This window comes from Myodes glareolus, chromosome 26 (assembly GCF_982192425.1).
Source record: "Myodes glareolus chromosome 26, mMyoGla1.1, whole genome shotgun sequence".
Lineage (NCBI taxonomy): Eukaryota > Metazoa > Chordata > Mammalia > Rodentia > Cricetidae > Myodes > Myodes glareolus.
In genome coordinates, this window is record NC_142051.1 from 27665207 (window position 1) to 27686330 (window position 21124).

The following is a 21124-nucleotide window of genomic DNA, read 5'->3' on the forward strand; positions in this document are numbered from 1 at the left end:
TTCCATGAAAACAGTGTGTGCAGGTTCTTCATGAAATAACCCACTTCATGGTACTAACTTCTCTGTGTTTCTTTCCTGTTGATGTGATAGCACACCTAGTCATGTTAATTCATAAGGTACTTAACTAAAGGTAAGGTTCCAAAAAGAGATAAGAGATCATCACTGTAGAAGAAAGTTTCTGTCCCACCTGGTCCTATAGTCATTCAGTCCAAAGGAAACAAACAAAAGCTTACATTAATTATAAACCATTTGGCCTATTAGTTCAGACTTATTGTTAACTAGCTCTTACAACTTAAATTAGCCCATAGTTCACTTTTATGTTTAGCCACGTGGCTTGGTACCTTTTCTCAGTGAGGCATTCTCATCTTGCTTCCTCTGTATCTGGGTGGTGACTGCTTCTCTGCTTTCCTCTTCACAAAATTCTCTTAGTCTGGTCACCCACCTATACTTCCTTCCTGGCTTCCGACTAATCATCATTTTATTGAACTAATTCAAGTAACAAATCTTCACAGTGTACAAGAGCATTATCACACAGCACATCACAGAGCATTTATACAAACAACTTGATTTATCCATTTAATGTTGTTCACATATATTTAAAAATAACCATATGGGATTGGATAACCTATAAGGGACTCAGTTCCAAATAACACTGATTTTCCCTCTCTCATCTGTCATCCCTTGTCTTTAACTCTTCATATAGTGGTGGGGCTTTTAAGATTATCCTCATTCACAATAACATACCAGGCTCTGTTGTCACTGTGGTGGTCCTTTAAAAGATAGGACCATACTGTTGAGAGTCCATGGGTACAGTTTCACTGTCATATATAGAAGACATCGTATACAGCAGTTTATTACTTCTTTTTCCCATCTATATTTCATACTTACTAAAGTGGTTTTCTTTTTTTCTTTTTCTCTTTTTAGTAAGGCAGCTGTGTTAATTCAAACCCAATGGCGCAGTTACATTGCACGCAGACAGATTAATTTTTCTGCAAAAATGCATTCTACCACAACAGAAGTTCTGCAAAATCCCCCCATCAATAACCAGACTACTTCAAATAAAGAAAGAAGAAAAATTATAATGAATGATCAAGAACAGAGGGAGAAGGCTGCTCTTCATATTCAGGTTATTTTCCATGTTTTGGTAGTGGAGTAGTCATAAAAATATTTTACTCCTCTTTCCCTCAGTTACTCTTTATTGGAAAATGATTCAGTGATTTAAAGTTACTTGAATTTATTTGACACTTGCATAGATTTGCAGGCCACAGGCTAACTGGCAGGTGGCTATGGTTCTGCTGATTGTCAAGGCTGTAGATAATCATCCTAAAATCTGAAATATTACGACCATGATTGTGGTTCAAGCTAAGCCACACAATGATATTTAAAACTTCTCTTCTTTGTAGAAATCCTTAACTTTCTTGATTTGATTTTATTTCAAGATATTTTATGAGGCTATTATAAATTGTTTTGTTTTCTTATTTCTTTTGCTGTATGTTTATAGTTGGTATATAGAAAAGCTACTGATGTTTTATACCTTCCCATTTATTATTATCTTCTTTACTTTCATCTTAAAGAGAATTTAATTGCACATGTAATGAATTTTGAATAAATCTACTTCCAATTTCAACATCCTATGTTCCCTCGCCATATTTGCCTCTTAAGTTTATGTGCTCTTTTAATATTGTTCCTATGGCTAATAAAAATATTCTTTAAAGTAGCAGTTTACAAAACTAACCTGAAAGTCAGTACCCTAAAATGACCATGTGGTTTCTGAACTTGAGTATACATGATTTAGATACATTAAACAATTCATGCATGTCTGGAATGACAGTGACTTGACTGTGACTCGTTTATGTGTTCTTGACTGTAGTTTGCAAGCATTTTATTGACAATTTTTAAATTTATGTCAATAAGGGATATTGGTCCATCAATCTCTTTTGTGTTATTGTTGTATATTTATTTGATTTTGAGATTGAAATGATAAAAATGTTATTCATAAGAAGAATTTGAAACTTTTCCTCTCTTTTCTATTATGGAACAGTTTGAGGAGTATTGATGTTTGTATTTTGAAGAATACTCAGAATGCTGCACTGAATCCATCTGGCCTTGAGCCTTTTTAAGTTGTGACATTTTTACTTACTGTTTCCAAGCACTACTGTCTCAATGTAGTATTTGTCAAATTTGTCATCTAAAATTTGAGTAGTGAAAGCTAATAATTTGACATAATTGATAACTATTATAGAAATATATTTCAAAACTATAGCATAATTTTAAAGTTCTAAACATGCCTGCTTCAGTTACAACCTTAGAAGTCAAGAAGTGAAAGTGAAAGAGAGGAATTCTGGTAAGAGAAGGCTTCAATGGGCCCATGGCCTATAGAAATAGAGAAGAAAGGGAAAGGAGAATCAATCAACAAAAGAAAATATGTATTAAAGAAATCATAAGCTAGAATGCTACTTTGTATGATAATTATGAAATAAATAAAAGAAAGAAAGGAAAAAAGAAAGAGAATGAAATGTGTAAAGTGCTTACGTTAGTATCACCAAGATGAGATTTCAAAATGAATTTTAACTTGATTGATTAGCATATTACTTTTATTTATTCAATGAATTTTTTGATTTTGTCTGTACTGTAGTTCATCCTTAAAATCAAAATAAATCATTTTTTTTAAAATCACCTTAAATAACTTATGGAGTATATACAGAGCATGAATCACATTATTATATTCTAGTTGTTTCCTATTAATTTACTTTGTTTTGTACAATTATTGTGAGCATGCACACAGTTTCAAATTCATATGCAAACAAAGGTTGATTTATCAGAAAACTGATTGTTAATTTTTGAGACATGACCTGGATCTGACTCTTAAACTGGGCTGGCCTCAAGTCTCACTTAGATGTATTGTCTCTTTCTAACAAGGGGTAGGAAATTCAAGCTTCTGTTGATGTCATTTAGCATTCATAGACAACCATTTAAAAATTAATTTCATAATTTAGTATTTTGTTTTTACATGTAAGCAATCATGCATACATATGTACTTCAATGTGTTTATGTACCTCTCCATTGATTTTATAACTCATGCATCCTAAAGCTCACTCTCGGAAAATATGAACATCATTTATTATCTAACGCATTAATGTGCTTGAGGACACAGGCTGGGGAACTTCTCTACTCCAGAATTGTTAAGGGATCTGACTGTTTTCAGCTGCATTATTGTGTGTTGACTTAATTTTTTCCCTGAAATTAATTTATTTGGGGCCATGATACTACCTCCTTAATATGGTCATTTAAATACACTGTTTTTTTTTAATGAGCTTTGTCTTATTTTAAACCTAATGATTTGAAAATGAGCAAAAGTGACCTTTAAAAAATGTCTTTCTTCTTCACTCCGAATGGGTCCTGGAGGAATTGTCAGATAATTGATTGGCTGACCTACATGTTCAGTAGAGGGGAGTGTTAAAGATAATTCTCTACTTACCACAAAGCACGTCTCTAGAGATGCAGACACATGCGGGTCATTTAATTTATTGTGCAGTTTGACATGTCACATAAAGTTCAAGAAACAGATTATTGAGCCATTAGACTAAGTTCTGAGATGTTTTATCTTCCTAATGGGATAACACAGAGAATCTGGTTTAGGGTTTGATCTGTAACCCTGCATAACATACTTCACATTTTTGTCCAGGCAGTTTGGAAAGGCTTTATTTTACGAAAGAAACTGGCGACAGCCCTGGAGGCTGTCAGGAATGAAGAATCTGGAGAAGAATATGAAGAAATAGATTTAGAGGATTTTGAATATCATGAGGTAAGTGCCAACTACAGGCAAATACTGTTCCTAAGCTTTTGTTCTAGAGGGTTTCAAAGCTAACTCTTCAGCTGGTTGCTACAGATGTTGTAGGTCACCACCATCCTTAAATACTTTCTAGCCATTTTGTGTATTTTGAGACACTTTCTAGGGTGATTAGTATCATTATAAGATAGGTATTACTACTTCTTTCTACACTTTTCTTAATGTGTCCTCCTAGTTTGTACAGTGTATAAAATATCATGAGGGTGGCTCCAAGTCATTTGTCCTCTGGAACCTGATTCTCTGGAGGTTAATGCCTTGTTTAAGCACAGAGAAAAGTTTGGCAAAACTACATTGATAGAATATTATATTTGACCTTATCCAAATTTATAGCTGTCCTCCTAATGATCAACTTTTAGTTTGAGATGTAGTTAGTAAGCCAGGCTTGTAAGTGGCAAATACTTGGCATCTGTTCCTTCATCTCCTTTGAATGGAATAATTCCTCAGCTCTGTATTTGTATTTAGTGACTATGATACTTTTAGTTAATATAATACTTCCTCTCAGTTCATACTATGAAAATATTGAATGGAAAATTCAAGATATAAACAATGTATTAATCGTTCACAGTCCTTAGGAGTGTGATGACATCTCCCACCCTCAGTCCCCATTTTATCCAGGATATGATTATTTGCTTTGCTTTGCCCTTTCTGCTGTTTCTATAGCATATGCCCTCCTGTTTACGGCACTTCTTGGATGTCTTTGTTGTTATGTCAAAAGTTGCATAATTATGTTTGTCTTTCTGTTATGGTTATTTTACTCTTGTAGTTAGAAGTATAAAACTAATTGTGCTGATAATTTTTACAGTCTGTAAGAAAACATATTCTGTTTTATTATTCAATATTGTTTTGAAATACTTATAAATATTTTAAAAATTACACTTTATCAAAGCTATATATGCATATATATATGAAAGTAGTGAATCTAAGACTTGATGTTACCTGTGGTTCCATGTTCCCAGTGAGGTTCTTGGATCTTTTTTTTTTTTTTTTTAGTATAATTTATAACCTTATCATTTACATAAAAGATATTTCAAAAGTATTAAATGTTTATATTAATACATGTTTACTTGATTTGAAGGTTTATAATGAACCCGGTGTCTAAAATCCAAGATTTAGTATTTGTTTTTTTTTTTTTTTTTGTAATTTTATTAAATTATAAAAAGTTTCCATTTACGCCCCTCCTCCCAACGCCCTCCCACTCCCCCCCTCCCTCTCCTCCTCCCTCTTTGTCCCCTAGGGAAGTCAGGGTCTCCTGCCCTGTGGGAAGTCCAAGTTCCTCGCCCCTCACTCCAGGTCCAGGAAGGTGAGCATCCAAACAGACTGGATCCCAAAAATCCAGTATATGCAGAGGAAACCAGTCCCAGTGTCATTGTCAATGGCTTCTCGGAAAGACTGCAGGCCAGCCACATTCAGAAAATTCGGCCACATTCAGAGAATCTGGTTGGATCACATGCTCGTTCAGTCACGGTCCATCTGGCCTTGGTAAACTCTCATTAGATCCGACCCCTTGTATCAGTGGGTGATAGTATCCCTCGCAGTCCTTCGTCATTTTCTTCCTCCTTTTGCTCCTCGTTTGGATCTTGGGGGGCTCAGTTCGGTGCTCCAACGCGGGCCTCCATCTGTATCGTCATCCAACGCCAGATGAGGGATCTATGGTGATAAGCAAAATATTCATCAGTATGGTCACGGGCCAAGGCCGGTTCAGGCACCCCCTCCTCTGTCCAGAGAACAATCTGGGGATCTCTCCTTGGACCTGGGATCCCATATATAATCAAGTTTCCTGTAAACTCTAATATGACTCCCTTAGTTGAAATATATTCTTCCCTGATCCCACATTCATCCTTCCTCCCTTCCCCCCATCCCGGTCAACCGAGCTTTCTCCATTCCTCCCCTACTCCCTTCTCTCTAACCCTCTCCCCTTCCATCAACCCTCCCACCCCCCCCCCCCATGCACCCAAGGTTACCTGGGACTCTTGACTATTTCCTACCTCCTGGCGGATAGGTAAATAATCTTCATCAGGTTCGTCTTCTTATTTAGCTTCTCTAGGATCACGAATAATAGGCTCAAAGACCTTTAATTATGGTTAGAATCCACTTATGAGTGAATACATACCGTGTTCCTCTTTTTGGGTCTGGCTTACCTCACTCAGTAAAGCGTTTTCTATGTCCATCCATTTGCATGCAAAATTCAAGATGTCATTATTTTTTACCGCTGAGTAAAACTCTAATGTGTATATGTTCCACACCTTTTTTAACCATTCTTCTATTGAGGGGCACCTAGGCTGTTTCCAGGTTCTGGCTATTACAAATAGTGCTGCTATGAACATAGTTGAACAAACGCTTTTGTAGTATGTTTGGGCATCTCTAGGGTATATTCCCAAGAGAGGAATTGCTGGGTCCTGAGGGAGGTTGACTCCCAGTTTCCTGAGAAACCTCCACACTGATTTCCAAAGTGGCTGCACAAGTTTGCATTCCCACCAACAATGGATGAGTGTTCCCCTCATTCCACATCCCCTCCAGCATAGGTTATCATTGGTGTTTTTAACTTTAGCTATTCTGACAGGTGTAAGATGGTATCTCAAAGTGGTTTTGATTTGCATTTCCCTGATCGCTAAGGAGGTTGAGCATGACCTTAAGTGTCTTCTGGCCATTCGAAGTTCATCTGTTGTGAATTCTCTGTTCAGATCAGTACCCCATTTTTTAATTGGGTTAATTAGAGTTTTAGTGTCTAGTTTCTTGAGTTCTTTGTATATTCTGGAGATCAGACCTTTGTCTGATGAGGGGTTGGTGAAGATCTTCTCCCAGTCAGAAGGCAGCCTTTTTGTCTTACTGACAGTGTCCTTTGCTTTACAGAAGCTTCTCAGTTTCAGCAGGTCCCATTTATTCATTGTTTCTCTTATTGTCTGTGCTGCTGGGGTCCTACTTAGGAAGTGGCCTCCTGTGCCTATATCTTGTAGACTACTTCCCACTTTCTCTTCTATCAGGTTCAAAGTGGACAGATTGATGTTGATGTCTTTAATCCATTTGGACTTGAGTTTTGTGCATGGTGATAGATATGGATCTATTTTCATTCTTCTACAGGTTGACATCCAGTTATGCCAGCACCATTTGTTAAAGACGCTTTCCTTCTTCCATTGTATACCTTTAGCTCCCTTGTCAAAAATTAGGTGTTCGTAGGTTTGAGGGTTAGTATCTGGGTCTTCTATTCGATTCCATAGGTCGACTTCTCTGTTCTTATGCCAATACCAAGCTGTTTTCAATACTGTAGCTCTGTAATAGAGTTTGAAGTCAGGGATAGTAATGCCTCCAGAAGTTCCTTTATTGTATAAGATTGTTTTGGCTATCCTGGGTTTTTTGTTTTTCCATATAAACTTGATTATTGTTCTCTCAAGGTCTGTGAAGAAGTTTGATGGGATTTTGATGGGGATTGCATTGAATCTGTAGATTGCTTTTGGTAGAATTGCCATTTTTACTATGTTGATTCTCCCAATCCAGGAGCAGGGGAGGTCTTTCCATTTTCTGGTATCCTCCTCAATTTTTCTTTTCAAAGGCTTAAAGTTCTTGTCAAATAGGTCTTTCACATCCTTGGTTAGAGTAACCCCAAGATATTTTATGGTGTTTGTGGCTATCGTGAAAGGTGATGTTTCTCTGATTTCCCTCTCCGTTTCTTTATCCTTTGTGTATAGGAGTGCCACTGATTTTTTGGAGTTGATCTTGTATCCTGCCACGTTACTAAAGGTGTTTATCAGCTGTAGGAGTTCTTTGGTAGAGTTTTTGGGGTCGCTTATGTACACTATCATATCGTCTGCAAATAACGAAAGTTTCACTTCATCCTTTCCAATTCGAATCCCCTTGATCCCCTTATGTTGTCTTATTGCTATTGCTAGAACTTCAAGCACTATATTGAAGAGGTATGGAGAGAGTGGACAGCCTTGTCGTGTTCCTGATTTTAGTGGAAAGGCTTTGAGTTTCTCTCCATTCAATTTGATGTTAGCTGTCGGCTTGCTGTATATTGCTTTTATTATATTTAGGTATGATCCTTGTATCCCCAGTCTCTCCAACACCTTTATCATAAAAGGGTGTTGAATTTCGTCAAACGCTTTTTCAGCATCCAATGAAATGATCATATGATTTTTTTCTTTCCGTTTATTTATATGATGGATTACATTGATAGATTTGCGTATGTTGAACCATCCCTGCATCTCTGGGATGAAGCCTACTTGATCATAATGGATGATTTTTCTAATGTGTTCTTGGATTCGGTTTGCCAGTATTTTATTGAGAATTTTCGCATCGATGTTCATGAGTGAGATTGGCCTGTAATTCTCTTTCTTGGTTGTGTGTTTGTGTGGTTTTGGTATTAGGGTGACTGTAGCTTCATAAAAGGAGTTTGGCAGTGACTTTTCTTTTTCTATATTGTGGAATACATTAAGGAGTATAGGTATTAGCTCTTCCTGGAAGTTCTGGTAGAATTCTGCATTGAAACCATCTGGTCCTGGGCTTTTTTTGGTAGGGAGATTTTTGATAACAGCTTCTAGTTCTTCACGACTAACAGGTCTATTTAGATTGTTCACCTGGTCTTGGTTCAACTTTGGTATATGGTACTTATCTAAAAAAATGTCCATTTCTTTTACATTTTCCAACTTTGTGGCATATAAACTTTCGTAGTAAGATCTAATGATTCTCTGTATTTCCTCTGTGTCTGTGGTTATGTCCCCCTTTTCATTTCTGATCCTATTAATTTGCAAGTTCTCTCTCTGCCGTTTGATTAGTTTGGATAGGGGTTTGTCAATCTTGTTGATTTTCTCCAAGAACCAGCTTTTTGCTTCATTGATTCTTTGAATTGTTTTCTGTGTTTCTATTTTGTTGATTTCAGCCCTCAGTTTGATTATTTCCAGTCTTCTACTCCTCCTGGGTAAATCAGCTTCTTTTTTTTCTAGAGCTTTCAAGTGTGTTGTTAAGTCTCCAATGTGTGCTTTCTCTGTTTTCTTTAGGTGGGCACTTAGTGCTATGAACTTTCCTCTTAGCACTGCTTTCATTGTGTCCCATAGGTTTGAATACGTTGTGTCTTTGTTTTCATTATATTCAAGGAAGACTTTAATTTCTTTCTTTATTTCTTCCTTGACCCAGGGGTGATTTAGTAGTTGACTGTTCAACTTCCATGAGTTTGTTGGCTTCATGGGGGTACCATTGTTGTTGAATTCTAATTTTAATCCATGGTGATCTGACAAAACACAGGTGGTCACTAATATTTTTTTGTATCTGTGGAAGTTTGCTTTGTTACCAAGTATGTGGTCAATTTTCGAGAAGGTTCCATGAGCTGCAGAGAAGAAGGTATACTCTTTCCTATTTGGGTGGAGTGTTCTATAGATGTCTGTTAAGTCCATTTGATTCAGTACCTCCAGTAAATCTCTTATTTCTCTGTTAGGTTTCTGTCTGATTGACCTGTCCATTGGTGAGAGAGGAGTGTTGAAGTCTCCTACTATTAGCGTGTGTGGTTTGATGACTGCCTTGAGTTCTAGAAGAGTTTCTTTTACATATGTGGGTGCCTTTATATTAGGGGCATAGATATTCAAGATTGAGACTTCTTCCTGATGAATTGTTCCTGTTATGAGTATGAAATGTCCATCTCCATCTCTTCTGATTGATTTTAGTTTGAAGTCGATTTTGTTAGATATTAGAATGGCCACACCCGCTTGTTTCTTAGGTCCATTTGCTTGGAAAACCTTTTCCCAACCCTTTACTCTGAGTAGGTGTCTGTCTTTGTGGTTGAGGTGTGTTTCTTGTATACAGCAGAATGTTGGATCCTGTTTTCGTATCCAATCTCTAAGTCTGTGCCTCTTTATAGGTGAGTTGAGACCATTGATATTAAGTGATATTAATGACCAGTGATCGATGACTCCGGTCATTTTTTTGGGTAGTAGCATGTATGTGTTTTCCTTTTTTGAGTTGTGCTTGTGGAGGGTCGCTAGATGTCTGAGTTAATGTAGGCAGTGTTGGGAATGTTGGATTCCTTGGGTTGTGATTTTCCTTCTAGTATTCTCTGTAAGGCTGGATTAATAGCTACGTATTGTTTAAATTTGTTTTTATCCTGGAATATTTTGTTTTCTCCGTTGATAGTGAACAATAGCTTGGCTGGGTAAAGTAGTCTGGGTTTGCATCCATTGTCTCTTAGTTCCTGCAGTACCTCTATCCAGGACCTTCTGGCTTTCATGGTTTCCATAGAGAAGTCTGGTGTAAGTCTGATAGGTTTACCTTTATAAGTTACTTGACCTTTTTCCTTTGCAGCTTTCAATATCCTTTCTTTAGTCTGAATGCTTTGTGTTTTGATTACTATATGACGAGGGGATGTTTTTTTCTGATCCAGTCTATTCGGTGTTCTGTATGCTTCTTGAACCTTCATAGGAATATCGTTCTTTAGGATGGGAAAGTTTTCTTCTATAATTTTGTTGAGTATATTTTCTGGACCTTTGAAATGCAATTCTTCTCCTCCTTCTACTCCTATTATTCTTAGATTTGGTTTTTTTATTGTGTCCCACAGTTCCTGAATGTTTTGTGATGAGAATTTGTTGGATTTGCTGTTTTCTTTGGACAGAGTGTTTAATTTCTCTATGGTGTCCTCAGAGTCTGAGATTCTTTCTTCTATCTCTTGTATTCTATTGGTTAAGCTTGTTTCTGAAGTCTCTGTTCGTTTACCCAGATTTTCCATAGCCAGCTGGCCCTCGGTTTGTGATTTCTTCATTGACTCCATTTCAGTTTTCAAATCTTGAACTGTTTCTATTACCTGTTTGATTGTTTTTTCTTGGTTTCCCAGAATTTCATTTACGGATTTACTCATTTCTTCAAACTTTTTGGTATATTTCTCTTCCATTTCTTTACTCATTTCCTCAATTTTTTTGTTATACTTATCTTCCATTTCTTTACGGCAGATTTTCACCTCCTGTTTAATTTCCTCTATTATTTTCATAAAGAAGCGCTTAGAGTCAATTTCTTCTATTTCTTCTGGCGTAGGGTGTTCAATTCTTCTAGTTTCGAGCTCCCTGGATTCTGGCGGTGTCATGTTGCCTTTCAGGTTGTTGGAGGAATTCTTGCATTGGCGCCTGCCCATCTCTTCCACTCTGGATGAAACTCCTCAGCACTTTCTGGATAGAACTCCTCAGCACTCTCTGGGTAGGACTTCACAGCACTCTCTGGATAGAGCTCCTCAGCCCTCTCTGGGAAGAACTGCTCAGCAGGGCAACAGGGCTAGCTGGTCTTCCCAGGACTCAGGAGACAAAGGGCCCGCAGCAGTGGGGGGAGGGGAGGGGTCCCTTGGAACACCAAAGACCCTGCTGTAGATGCTGGGGGGGGGGGCTGTGCTCTCTTCCTGGGCAGTGGTGAGCACCCACTCACCTCTCTGGGAAGAACTGCTCAGCAGGGCAACAGGGCTAGCTGGTCTTCTCAGGACTCAGGAGACAAAGGGCCCGCAGCAGTGGGGGGAGGGGAGGGGTCCCTTGGAACACCAAAGACCCTGCTGCAGATGCTGGGGGGGGGGCTGTGCTCTCTTCCTGGGCAGTGGTGAGCACCCACTCACCTCTCTGGGAAGAACTGCTCAGCAGGGCAACAGGGCTAGCTGGTCTTCTCAGGACTCAGGAGACAAAGGGCCCGCAGCAGTGGGGGGAGGGGAGGGGTCCCTTGGAACACGGAAGACCCTGCAGCAGAAGCTGAGGGGGGGAGGGCTGTGCTCCCTTCCCAGACAGGCAGGCAGGCTGCCCAGGCTAGCACCCACTCACCTCTCTGGGAAGAACTGCTCAGCAGGGCAACAGGGCTAGCTGGTCTTCCCAGGACTCAGGAGACAAAGGTTCTTGGATCTTATCTCTACTCAATAACTCCATCAGTTATTTTGAAATTGTTGGTTGCATTTGAACATAGTGACACATCAGTGAGAAGTCATTATTTATCATGGAAAATATTATTTTTAATAATAAATTTCCAGTTATTTTGAAAATAATTTAAGTGCTTTTCAAATCATATTTATAGGTTAATTATAATATCATTCTAGTTTAGCTATCATTGTAAATTTCTCTCTGTTGGTTTTCGAACATAATTTACCCAAGCTTTGGTGACATGAAATAAGCGAGTCAGAACCATGTTTCTTGTTGATAAAAAGTAGTAACAATTAGTTCAAAATGCTGCTATATAACGACATGTATTTATGAGATAATGGGTTCTGCTCCCTTATTGTAATGCCAACAGAAAAATACAATTTTATAGGTAGCCACATTAGAAACTGTGAAGTTTTCCTTTATAGTTCTTGTGACCAGATACTTTGCTGAAATTAGTACTGACTCTAGTGGGTAATCTGTCAACATTTCTAAATACCATATATGTACAGATATGTCATCTACAAATAACAAAAACTTTTGGTTTCTTCTTAAAAAACTTTTATTTTTCTATTTATTATTTTTATATGTTTTAGTATTTCTTTCTTTAGTCTCTCGATTTCTATGCCTAGAGTAATTTGAGTCGTGTTAATTACAACAAATAATTTTTTCTGACTCTCTCATGATGGAAACTTTTAACATGTAGGCACTAAGTCATCTTTTCTAGAAGCAGTGCGTTGTGAACTTTCCTAACAGTTGCAGATTACAGTAGTGGTGGTGATAATGATGTGTGTGTATGTGTGTGTGTGTGTGTTTTAATTTTATCAAATAGTTTTCATATATAAATCACTGAGTTCCTAATACAAAATTAAGTAATTTAGTACAATGCACTTATGAATATATCAGTTGTTTGAACTTGTTAAATATTGTTTAGTTTTATTTTTTTAATCTGTATTTGAAAAACTATCAAGCCTATAAATTGTCTTTCTTCTCTAGCTTTTCAGGATTTGGTTTGAAGGATATCTTGGTCTAATATATTTGGATTTGATGTGGTTTTTGTCTTTTTATTTCCAGAAAGACTTTGTTTGAGGACTGGTAACTGTTAGATTGTAAAAGTCGAAAGACATGCTCCATGTAAACATAAAAGAGATAAGGCTAGGGAGTTAGTGTGCTAGTTCAAAACAGAATAATTTTCTAGAAATTCCACATCGCCAGTAGCTCACAACCACAACCACTAAGTAGATCAGGGGAATATGACCTGACTCCCCCTGTTGGCCTCAAAGAGCATTGCATTCATGTGTACAAACCCAAACACAGATACAGATATACACATGATTTTTAAAGAGAAATGCATACTCTGCAATCAATAAGTAAATTGCTCTTCTTTTTTCATGTGTGTATATCTGGTTTGGGACACAAGTAGAGGATGGAGGAATATGTCTACTATTATGACTGCTATCCTGTATTGTATATGTATATGTATCCCATGTATTGTATATGTATATGTATATATATTTGAGACAGTGGTATGACTGAACCTGGAACTTTCCAATGGGAAAGGATGGCTAACAAACTCCTGGGGATCTTCTGTCACCCTGACAGGCAGGGAGATTGCAGGTGCACACCGCAGCTGTAGTTTTACTTGGGGCTGAGATTGGAACTCGTGTCCCTGTCCTTACATAGCCAGCACTTCACTGACTCAACCATCTTCTAGCACAGATTGCTTTGGAACTCTTGATTCTTAAAAAAATATTTTCTTCTGTTTTAAGGTAATCTTCAATCCCCCGAGTGATTTGTGAGCTACTAAGGAAAAATAATAAAATCTCTTATGATTATAGGTATTTTAAAAACAACATTTAGCTTTTTATGATAGTGGAGACTTTGGTAGGAACATATACTTAGGATAATTAAGTCATTGCATCCCTCAGCCATCGGTAATACACTCTCCCTTTCTGCTCTAGTTTCTCTGCTGAACAAACTGTTTTAAAGATATTTGCTCTTTATTTATGCCTACACAGATTTCTTTGGTAGTGCTTTCCCTATTATTATCTCTTTTCCATTTGTCCTGTCTGTTCTATGTATAGTTTTTTTAATTGATTATAAATAATATCATTCAAAATTTCCACTTCCTTCCCTCCTTCCCCTCCTCCTCTCCCCCTCCCCACCTCCAGTCCTAAGAGAGGGCACCTGTGGGAAGTCCAAGGCCCTCCCCTCTCCATCCAGGCCTAGGAAGCTGTGCATCCAAACAGATTAGGATCCGAAAAAGCCAGTACATGCAGTAGAGACAAATCCCAGTGCCATTATCATTGGCTTCTCAGTCAGTCCCCTTTGTCAGCTACATTCAGAGAGTCCGGTTTGATCACATGCTCGTTCAGTCCCAATCCAGCTGGCTTTGGCAAGCTCCCCTAAGATAAGGCACACTGTCTCGGTGGGTGGACCAACCCCTAGCGGTCCTGACTTTTTTGCTCATCTCCCTCCTTCTGCTCTTCAACTCGATCTTGGAAGCTCAGTCCAGTGCTCTGATGTGGGTGTCTGTCTGTCTCTATTTCCATCCATCGCCGGACGAAGGTTCTATGATGATAGTCAAGATATTCATCAGTGTGACTAGTTGAGAGTGGGGGTAGGGTTATGGGAAGGGGAGAAGGCTAGAGAGAAGGGAGAAGGGGAGGATTGGGGAGAGCTTGGGGGAGTGGGATGGTTGAGATGGAAGAAGGGCAGATATGGGAACAGGGAAGAAGATATCTTAATTAAGGGAGCTATTTTAGGGTTAGCAAGAGACTTGACTCTAGATGGGTTCCCAGGTGTCCACGGGTATGTCCCCAGCTAGATCCTTGGGCAGTAGAGGAGAGGGTGCCCATGTATAGTTTTTAAGTTTTCTCTTAACCCCTCCTTTTGCTTTTGTTCTTGTACCTCTTTCATTTGATTTTTACTTGGCCTTTGGCCTTCTCTATTCCCTTTATTTGTTCCTGAATAACCACATGTCTAACTAGGATCATTTTTCTTTGACTGACAGGATCTCCCTAACACTTATTCTACTTTTTGAAGATTTGACGAATTGTCAATTTCATTTCTTTGCTCTTTCTCTTTTTGCTGTTGCTTAATGTGAGCATAAGTGACTGAATTTTCCCAGCTTGGGTTGAGATTGATCAAAATTCAGCTCTAACTCTATAAGTCAGTTCATTTAGATTCCACAGAGATAAGTATGATCACAAGGGTTTTCTCTTCCAGTGCCCTCCAGGATCTTCTGTCTTATTTTGTCTGAATACCATATATAGGAATCCTACATTTTCTATGTCCACTCATGATGGATATTTAAGTTAATTCCATACCCTAACTATTATACCTGGCACTGTAATGAACATGGGGAACATCTCCTTTTCTTTAGCATGTTGTTTTCATTTCTTTCGTGAGTAGAGAAATTTTGGGGTCAGATGATCTTTTTTAGTTTCATGTTTAGCTTTATAGGGATATCTATGCTCTTTCCCTTTATAAATTGTGGTAATGGTCTTTCTTGCAAACAATGTAAAAAAGCTAATTCTTCTTCCCACCCTGTTGTGGTCTTGTTATCATTTGCCTTTTCTATTAGTAGCAATCTTTCCTACATGCAATGACATATCACTGCATTTTTAATGTATGTTTTCCTGAATATATCATGTTGAATATTTCTCATATAATCTTGTTCATTTGTGTCGTTTGTGTCAATCGTGTTGGTCATTTGTTCAGATCCTTTGTTTATCTTCTTTTAAATCAAGGTTAAAAAGAAACCTTTTTAAATGTGTTTTTCATTGTGTAGGTTTTAGGTTTTGTTCATTTTGTTTTTCAAGGGCTAGGTACTGATCTCAGGGTCTTATTTAAGCTAGATAAGGACTGCTTCATACACATACCTGGGGAATAGTTCCGAGTTTCTTTCACATGTCACCTGATAACTCCTTACCAGTTGTGTAGCGTGCAATTTATTCATTTAATTTTTTTTATATTTTTTCTTTTAGAGATAGGGTTTGTCTGTGTAGTCCTGGCTGTCCAGGAACTCATCCATAGACCACACTAGCCTCTAACTCAGAGATCTGCCTGCCTCTACTCAACACAACCAACTGGTTGCAGAAATTTTCAATTATGTTGGCTTTCTTTACTTTGTTTTCTGTGCTGTATAGAAATGTTTACTTTTATGTAATCTTATTGGTCTATCTTTTCTTTGGTTGCCTATGACTTTGGGGTTGTATTTTTAAAAATTCACTACCAATTTCAATGGTAAAGTATATTCTCCATTTTTGTCTAGATGTTTATATTTTTATTACTTTATAAATAATACCAATCAAAATTCCCACTTCCTCCCCTCCTCCCACTTCCCTCCCGCTGTCCCCATACCCTACCCCCACCCCCGTCTAGTCCTAAGAGAGGGCAAGGTACCCTGCCCTGTGGGAAGTCCAAGGCCGTCCCCCTACATCCAGACTTAGGAAGGTGTGCATCCAAATAGAATAGGATCCCCAAAAGCTAGTACATGCAGTAGAGACAAATCCCAGTGCAATTATCATTGGCCCCTCAGTCTGCCCCAATTGTCAACCACATTCAGAAGGTCCAGTTTGATCCCATGCTCGTTTATTCCCAGTTCAGTTGGATCTTGGGAGCTCAATCCCGTGCTCCAATGTGGGTCTCTGTCTCTATCCGTCACCAGTCGAAGGTTCTGTGGTGATATTCATGATAGTCATCAGTCTGATTACATGGGGGCAAGGCCAGTTCAGGCACCCTCACCTCCACTGCTCAGGACCTAGTTAGGGTAATCCCCATGAACTCCTGGGGATTCAGGAATATCCAGAATATCCAGAGCCAAGCCTCTTGCCAACTCCAAAATGGCTCCCTTAATTAAGATATCTCCTTCTCTGCTCCCATAGTCATCCTTCCTCCATCTCAACCATCCTACTTCCCCAAGCTCTCCCCAACCCTCCCCCTGTCCCCTCTCTCTCCTCATCTCCCCTCCCTCTAACCCCCCCTCGCCCCATGCTCCCAACTTTTGCCTGGCGATCTTATCTGCTTCCAGTTTCCAGGAGAATCTATATGTTTTTCTTTGGGTTCACCTCATTACTTAGCTTCTCTAGGATCATGAACTATAGGCTAATGTCCTTTGTTTATGGCTAAAATCCACTAATGAGTGAGTACATTTCTTAATGGGCTTAAGGGAAATCACTATTAAGTTGGAATTGGAGAATCCTGGTTGAGCTGGAAGATCCAACAGAAAGTTAAGTTAAGTTAACTTTAAAGTTAAAGTTAAGTTAAGGGGCTTTTCACCAGTTTAGTAGATTCCCCTGGGAACATTTTGTTTAGGAAGAAGAGTTCAGGGTAGTTTGAGAAACAAAAGTTACTCATTCTACCTTTATACCTCCCAGGATCTAAGGTGTTGCTTTCAAAGAAAGTAAATTGTTATACTCAATTAAACTACTCAAATTCATATATCCCACTTCAGTAGCTACCAATTTACTTTTTTTCAAATTTATTCCTTATTTATACTTTAGTTTTTCATTTGCAAAGTCCATGTATAAAGTCTAAGAGAATGTTCATAAATCTTCGTTGGAAGTAATTTAAACATCTGGGTGCTCACTGGGGCCTGTTGTACCTTGAGGATGTCAGTGATGCTGGCCTGTGCTTATTTGTTTTTGTCTTATTTATTCTTCTTTCATACAAAACATCCCAAATGCAGCCTCCCATCCCTCTACTCCTCTAAGCCCACCCACCCATCCTCCAACCTCCTCCCCAGAATCCACAGTGCCTGCTGCGATTCCCTTCAGAAAAAGAAAAAATAACAACAACAACAAAAAAAAAAAAAAACCATGCCTCCCTGGGATAGCAACTGAATAAAGTGTACCAAGTTACAATAAGACTAGGCACAAACCTTCATATCAAGGCTGAGCGAGGCAAACTGGGAGGATGAAGAGTCCCAAGCACAGGCAAAGAGTCAGGGACACCACCACTCCCACTGCTAAGAGTCCCACGAAATCGCCAAGCTAAACAACCATAACAGACATGCAGAGGACCTGGCTCAGATACATGCTGGCTCCGTGGTTGCAGTTTCAATCTCTGTGAGCCCCTATGAACCTGGCTTAGTTGATTTTGTGGGCCGTGTCATTCCCCCTCTTCTGCAGGTTTCCTCAACGTACTGTTGGTTGTGCGTTTCTGATTTTGCTCCCCCCTGCTGCTATAGGAAGCCTCTTTAATAGTGGTTGATGTAGGCAGTGGTGTATAAATGTAGCAGAACTGGGCAAGGTCAGTTCGGGCACACTCTCCACAATTCCTTAGGGTCTTGCTGGGGTCATCCTTGTGTGTTCCTGGGAATTTCTTTAGTGCCAGGTTTCCTGTTAACCCCATAATGGCTCCCTAAAAGGGTGCTGCTACAGAGAGAAGTTCTCTAGGGAGTACCGTAGTAGGAGGGCCTATTGTTTGTTCCTTGCTGCCAAAACTGAAATAATCACACGGAAACCCTATTATTTGCAATACTGTTTGGCCATTAGCTTAAGCATATTTCTGGCTAACTCATATCTTAAATTAACCCATCTCCATTAATCTGTGTATTTCCATGAGGCTGTGGCTAATCGGGTAAGGTTCCGGCATCTGTCTCAGGCAGGGCTACATGACTTGTCTTCACTCTGCCTTTTTTCTCCCAGCATTCAGTTTAGTTTTCCCCACCTAGCTCTACTCTTTTGTCCTATCACAGGCCAAGACAGTTTCCTTATTAACCAATGGTATTCACAGCATACAAAAGGGAATCCCACACCTGAGTACTGCTTTAGAGGGCATTGCTCTGGAGAGTAATGTTGTAGAGAGAACTTCTGTATAGACAACTGCTATTGCAGGATATAGAGAGTACTGGTCTAGAGAGTGCTGCTATTGAGAGACCGGCTCTTTGAGTATTGTTATAAAGAGTACTGCTCAAGAGAGACCTGCTATAGTGAGGACTGATGTAGAGAGCTTTTACAGAGAGCCCTGCTATTAGAATACTGCTGTAGACACACTGCTACTGATGTACTGCTGTTTCACAACTGCTATGGCGGCAACGCTATAAAGAATACTTTTTTAGGGTAGTACTCATGGCCTTGTAGCACTGCTAGTGTAGGACTCACACCAATAGAGGTAGAACTACTGTGTAGGTATTGCTTTTATAGAACTGCTAGTGTAGGACTCACGCCAATATAGAGAGAACTACTGTGTAGTTACTGCTCTTATAGAACTGCTAATGTAATACTCCGAGGACAAAAAAATGGAATGGTTAGACAGGAGCTTTAAAGGACTTTTTTTTTTTATTACAATAAGATTAGTGTAAAAGTCATGCCAGGCCAGACAACACATTGATCTCCGCTAGCCATGAGTCAGATGGCTCATTGTCTGTTACTAGTCATCACCTTCTCATTGGAACCCCTTCCCTTACAATAAGATCACTGATCTCATAACAGCTGGTGTGCAGCAACCTGTGATCACTTCTTGAATTAATCTACATTGCCACTCAGGAATTAATTTAAAAATTTGAGTCTAAATCTTGTCACGAGTTTTATGTTGAGCTGCAATTCATTTTTCAAAGGATAGTCATCAAATTTTTTTATCATCTGACATAAATTGGGCAAACCGTTCTGAATGGAGAAGTTAGCGGGAGTTTACTGAATTTCTGACATGACTTAACATGCAGCAAACAGTTGCAAGATCTTATTTTCTTAACTTTCTTAGAAATATCAAAGCAAATGCCCTTCCATTCAAAGTCTGCCTAACAGCCTCTTGTTTCCTTTCCTTATTGAGTCCCCAAAGTGCAGCATTGTTTCTGGACGGCCATTTTCTTATCAGCCTAAGATACGGGAAAGAAGAACATGAAAGGTTTCAGTGAGAGCTCCCTCTCCTGTCCTCCCTCTGTCTCTCTCCAATAATGCTTTATTAGAGAAGATTACCATTTGAATAATTTATTTTAAAAGTATAATTTGTCTGTTTGTTATTTACAACATAATGCTTTAAACCATGTCTTTCTGGTAGAATCAAAATCTTAATGTCATGATCAAATACAGTAACCAGTATGTTTATTGTTTTTTCATGAGAATAGTTCAAATACTCTCAGAGATGTTTAGTACATTATTAGTTGTTATAGTTACCAAAAAACTCAACAGATTTCTTTAACTTATTCCTCACTGCCCAATTGCAACTCTAAAATCAGTATAACTGTGAGATAGATATTTGTGTTCTGGTTATCCTTGTTCATAAAGAATCACAGAAGTTAATTCTGAGATATATCAGATAAGATAACTAAATTAAATAAAATTTAGATAATTATATCTTAAATGTACATCACTTATATAATTAATATAACTTCATTGAATAAAGAATAACTTGGGAATTGTACAAATGAAAAAATATGATTAAGGATGAAGAGAAGGCATTCAAAGGGAGAAATTTCACATTTGATGTATAAGCTGTTTTCCCATTTGAAGAGCTGTGTTGGAAATTAATTGTCTTAGCAATGATGTACCATAAATTTTTATTCATTCTTACAAATTTGTCTTTTATGTCCACCCAAAATAATTCTGAAATTTGGAAAATAAAAAATTAAGGCAAACCTTAGCTTATATTCAGTATTTAAGGAACATTGATTCTGATGTGTTAAAATATTGTAGTTTAAGTAACAATGTTTAATAGAAAACATAATTTGCATGACAGAGAGCTAAAATACTGATGCTTCTTGGCTACTCCTAGACTTAGCTGAAAGTCAGCAATGAATCAATATTCAGAAAAAATGTTTACCCAATTACTGCAGCAATCAAATATCAGCTCTTTCCTTAACCAAAGAGTGTGGATGAAAAACCCCTTCATTGTTTTATAATGTGGGCCTTAGCCAGAGGCGCAGCCTCTTGCAAGAGCAAGTAAAGCTTTCCTATAAATGCAAGCCCTTGTAGACTCTGGGACTATTTCTGGTATACCGTACAGTTCCAAGGAAACTTGGTAGAGCTTTGCAAGTTACGCTTTGCCTACTCTGATGCCGTTACTTGTGCAGGATGCCTCGGATAAAGACTGGGCAGTTTCAGATTCCGCCGGCTTCCCTTCACAAACACTGCCTCTCTCCAATCAGCTGCCCTGGCCAAAGGTAAACCACCATGGACACTTCAGACTGCTCCGTCTTTGCTGGCTCTGAAGGTTCTGCTCTGCTGTGGTGATTAATAATGCAATTTATTGACCTGAAGCACATAATTACTTTTAGAAGCCTCTGACTTCCTCCTCGTCCCCAGATGTAATTTTTCATGTAGCTTTTCTTTCATTTGCTCTTTAATTTTTTTTCTTTACTTTGGATTTCTTTCAACGCTTTATTTAACAGTAGCCAGCAGAGGGGAAAAAAAAATATGATGTACCTCAGCTGCATATTTGGCAGTAGACTAAAATCACTAGTTAACAGCAT

The 21124-nt window shown here is 38.5% G+C and overlaps 1 protein-coding gene across 1 annotated transcript in view; it reads left to right on the forward strand.

The window, feature by feature from the left end:
• The window catches only part of Lrriq1 (leucine rich repeats and IQ motif containing 1), a 158677-nt gene that overhangs the window by 64681 nt on the left and 72872 nt on the right, over positions 1–21124 (forward strand). Inside the window, 3 exon segments of the mRNA XM_087901977.1 lie at positions 925–1126; positions 3686–3805; positions 20726–20815. Of these exon segments, the coding sequence (XP_087758103.1) occupies positions 925–1126; positions 3686–3805; positions 20726–20815 (412 nt within the window).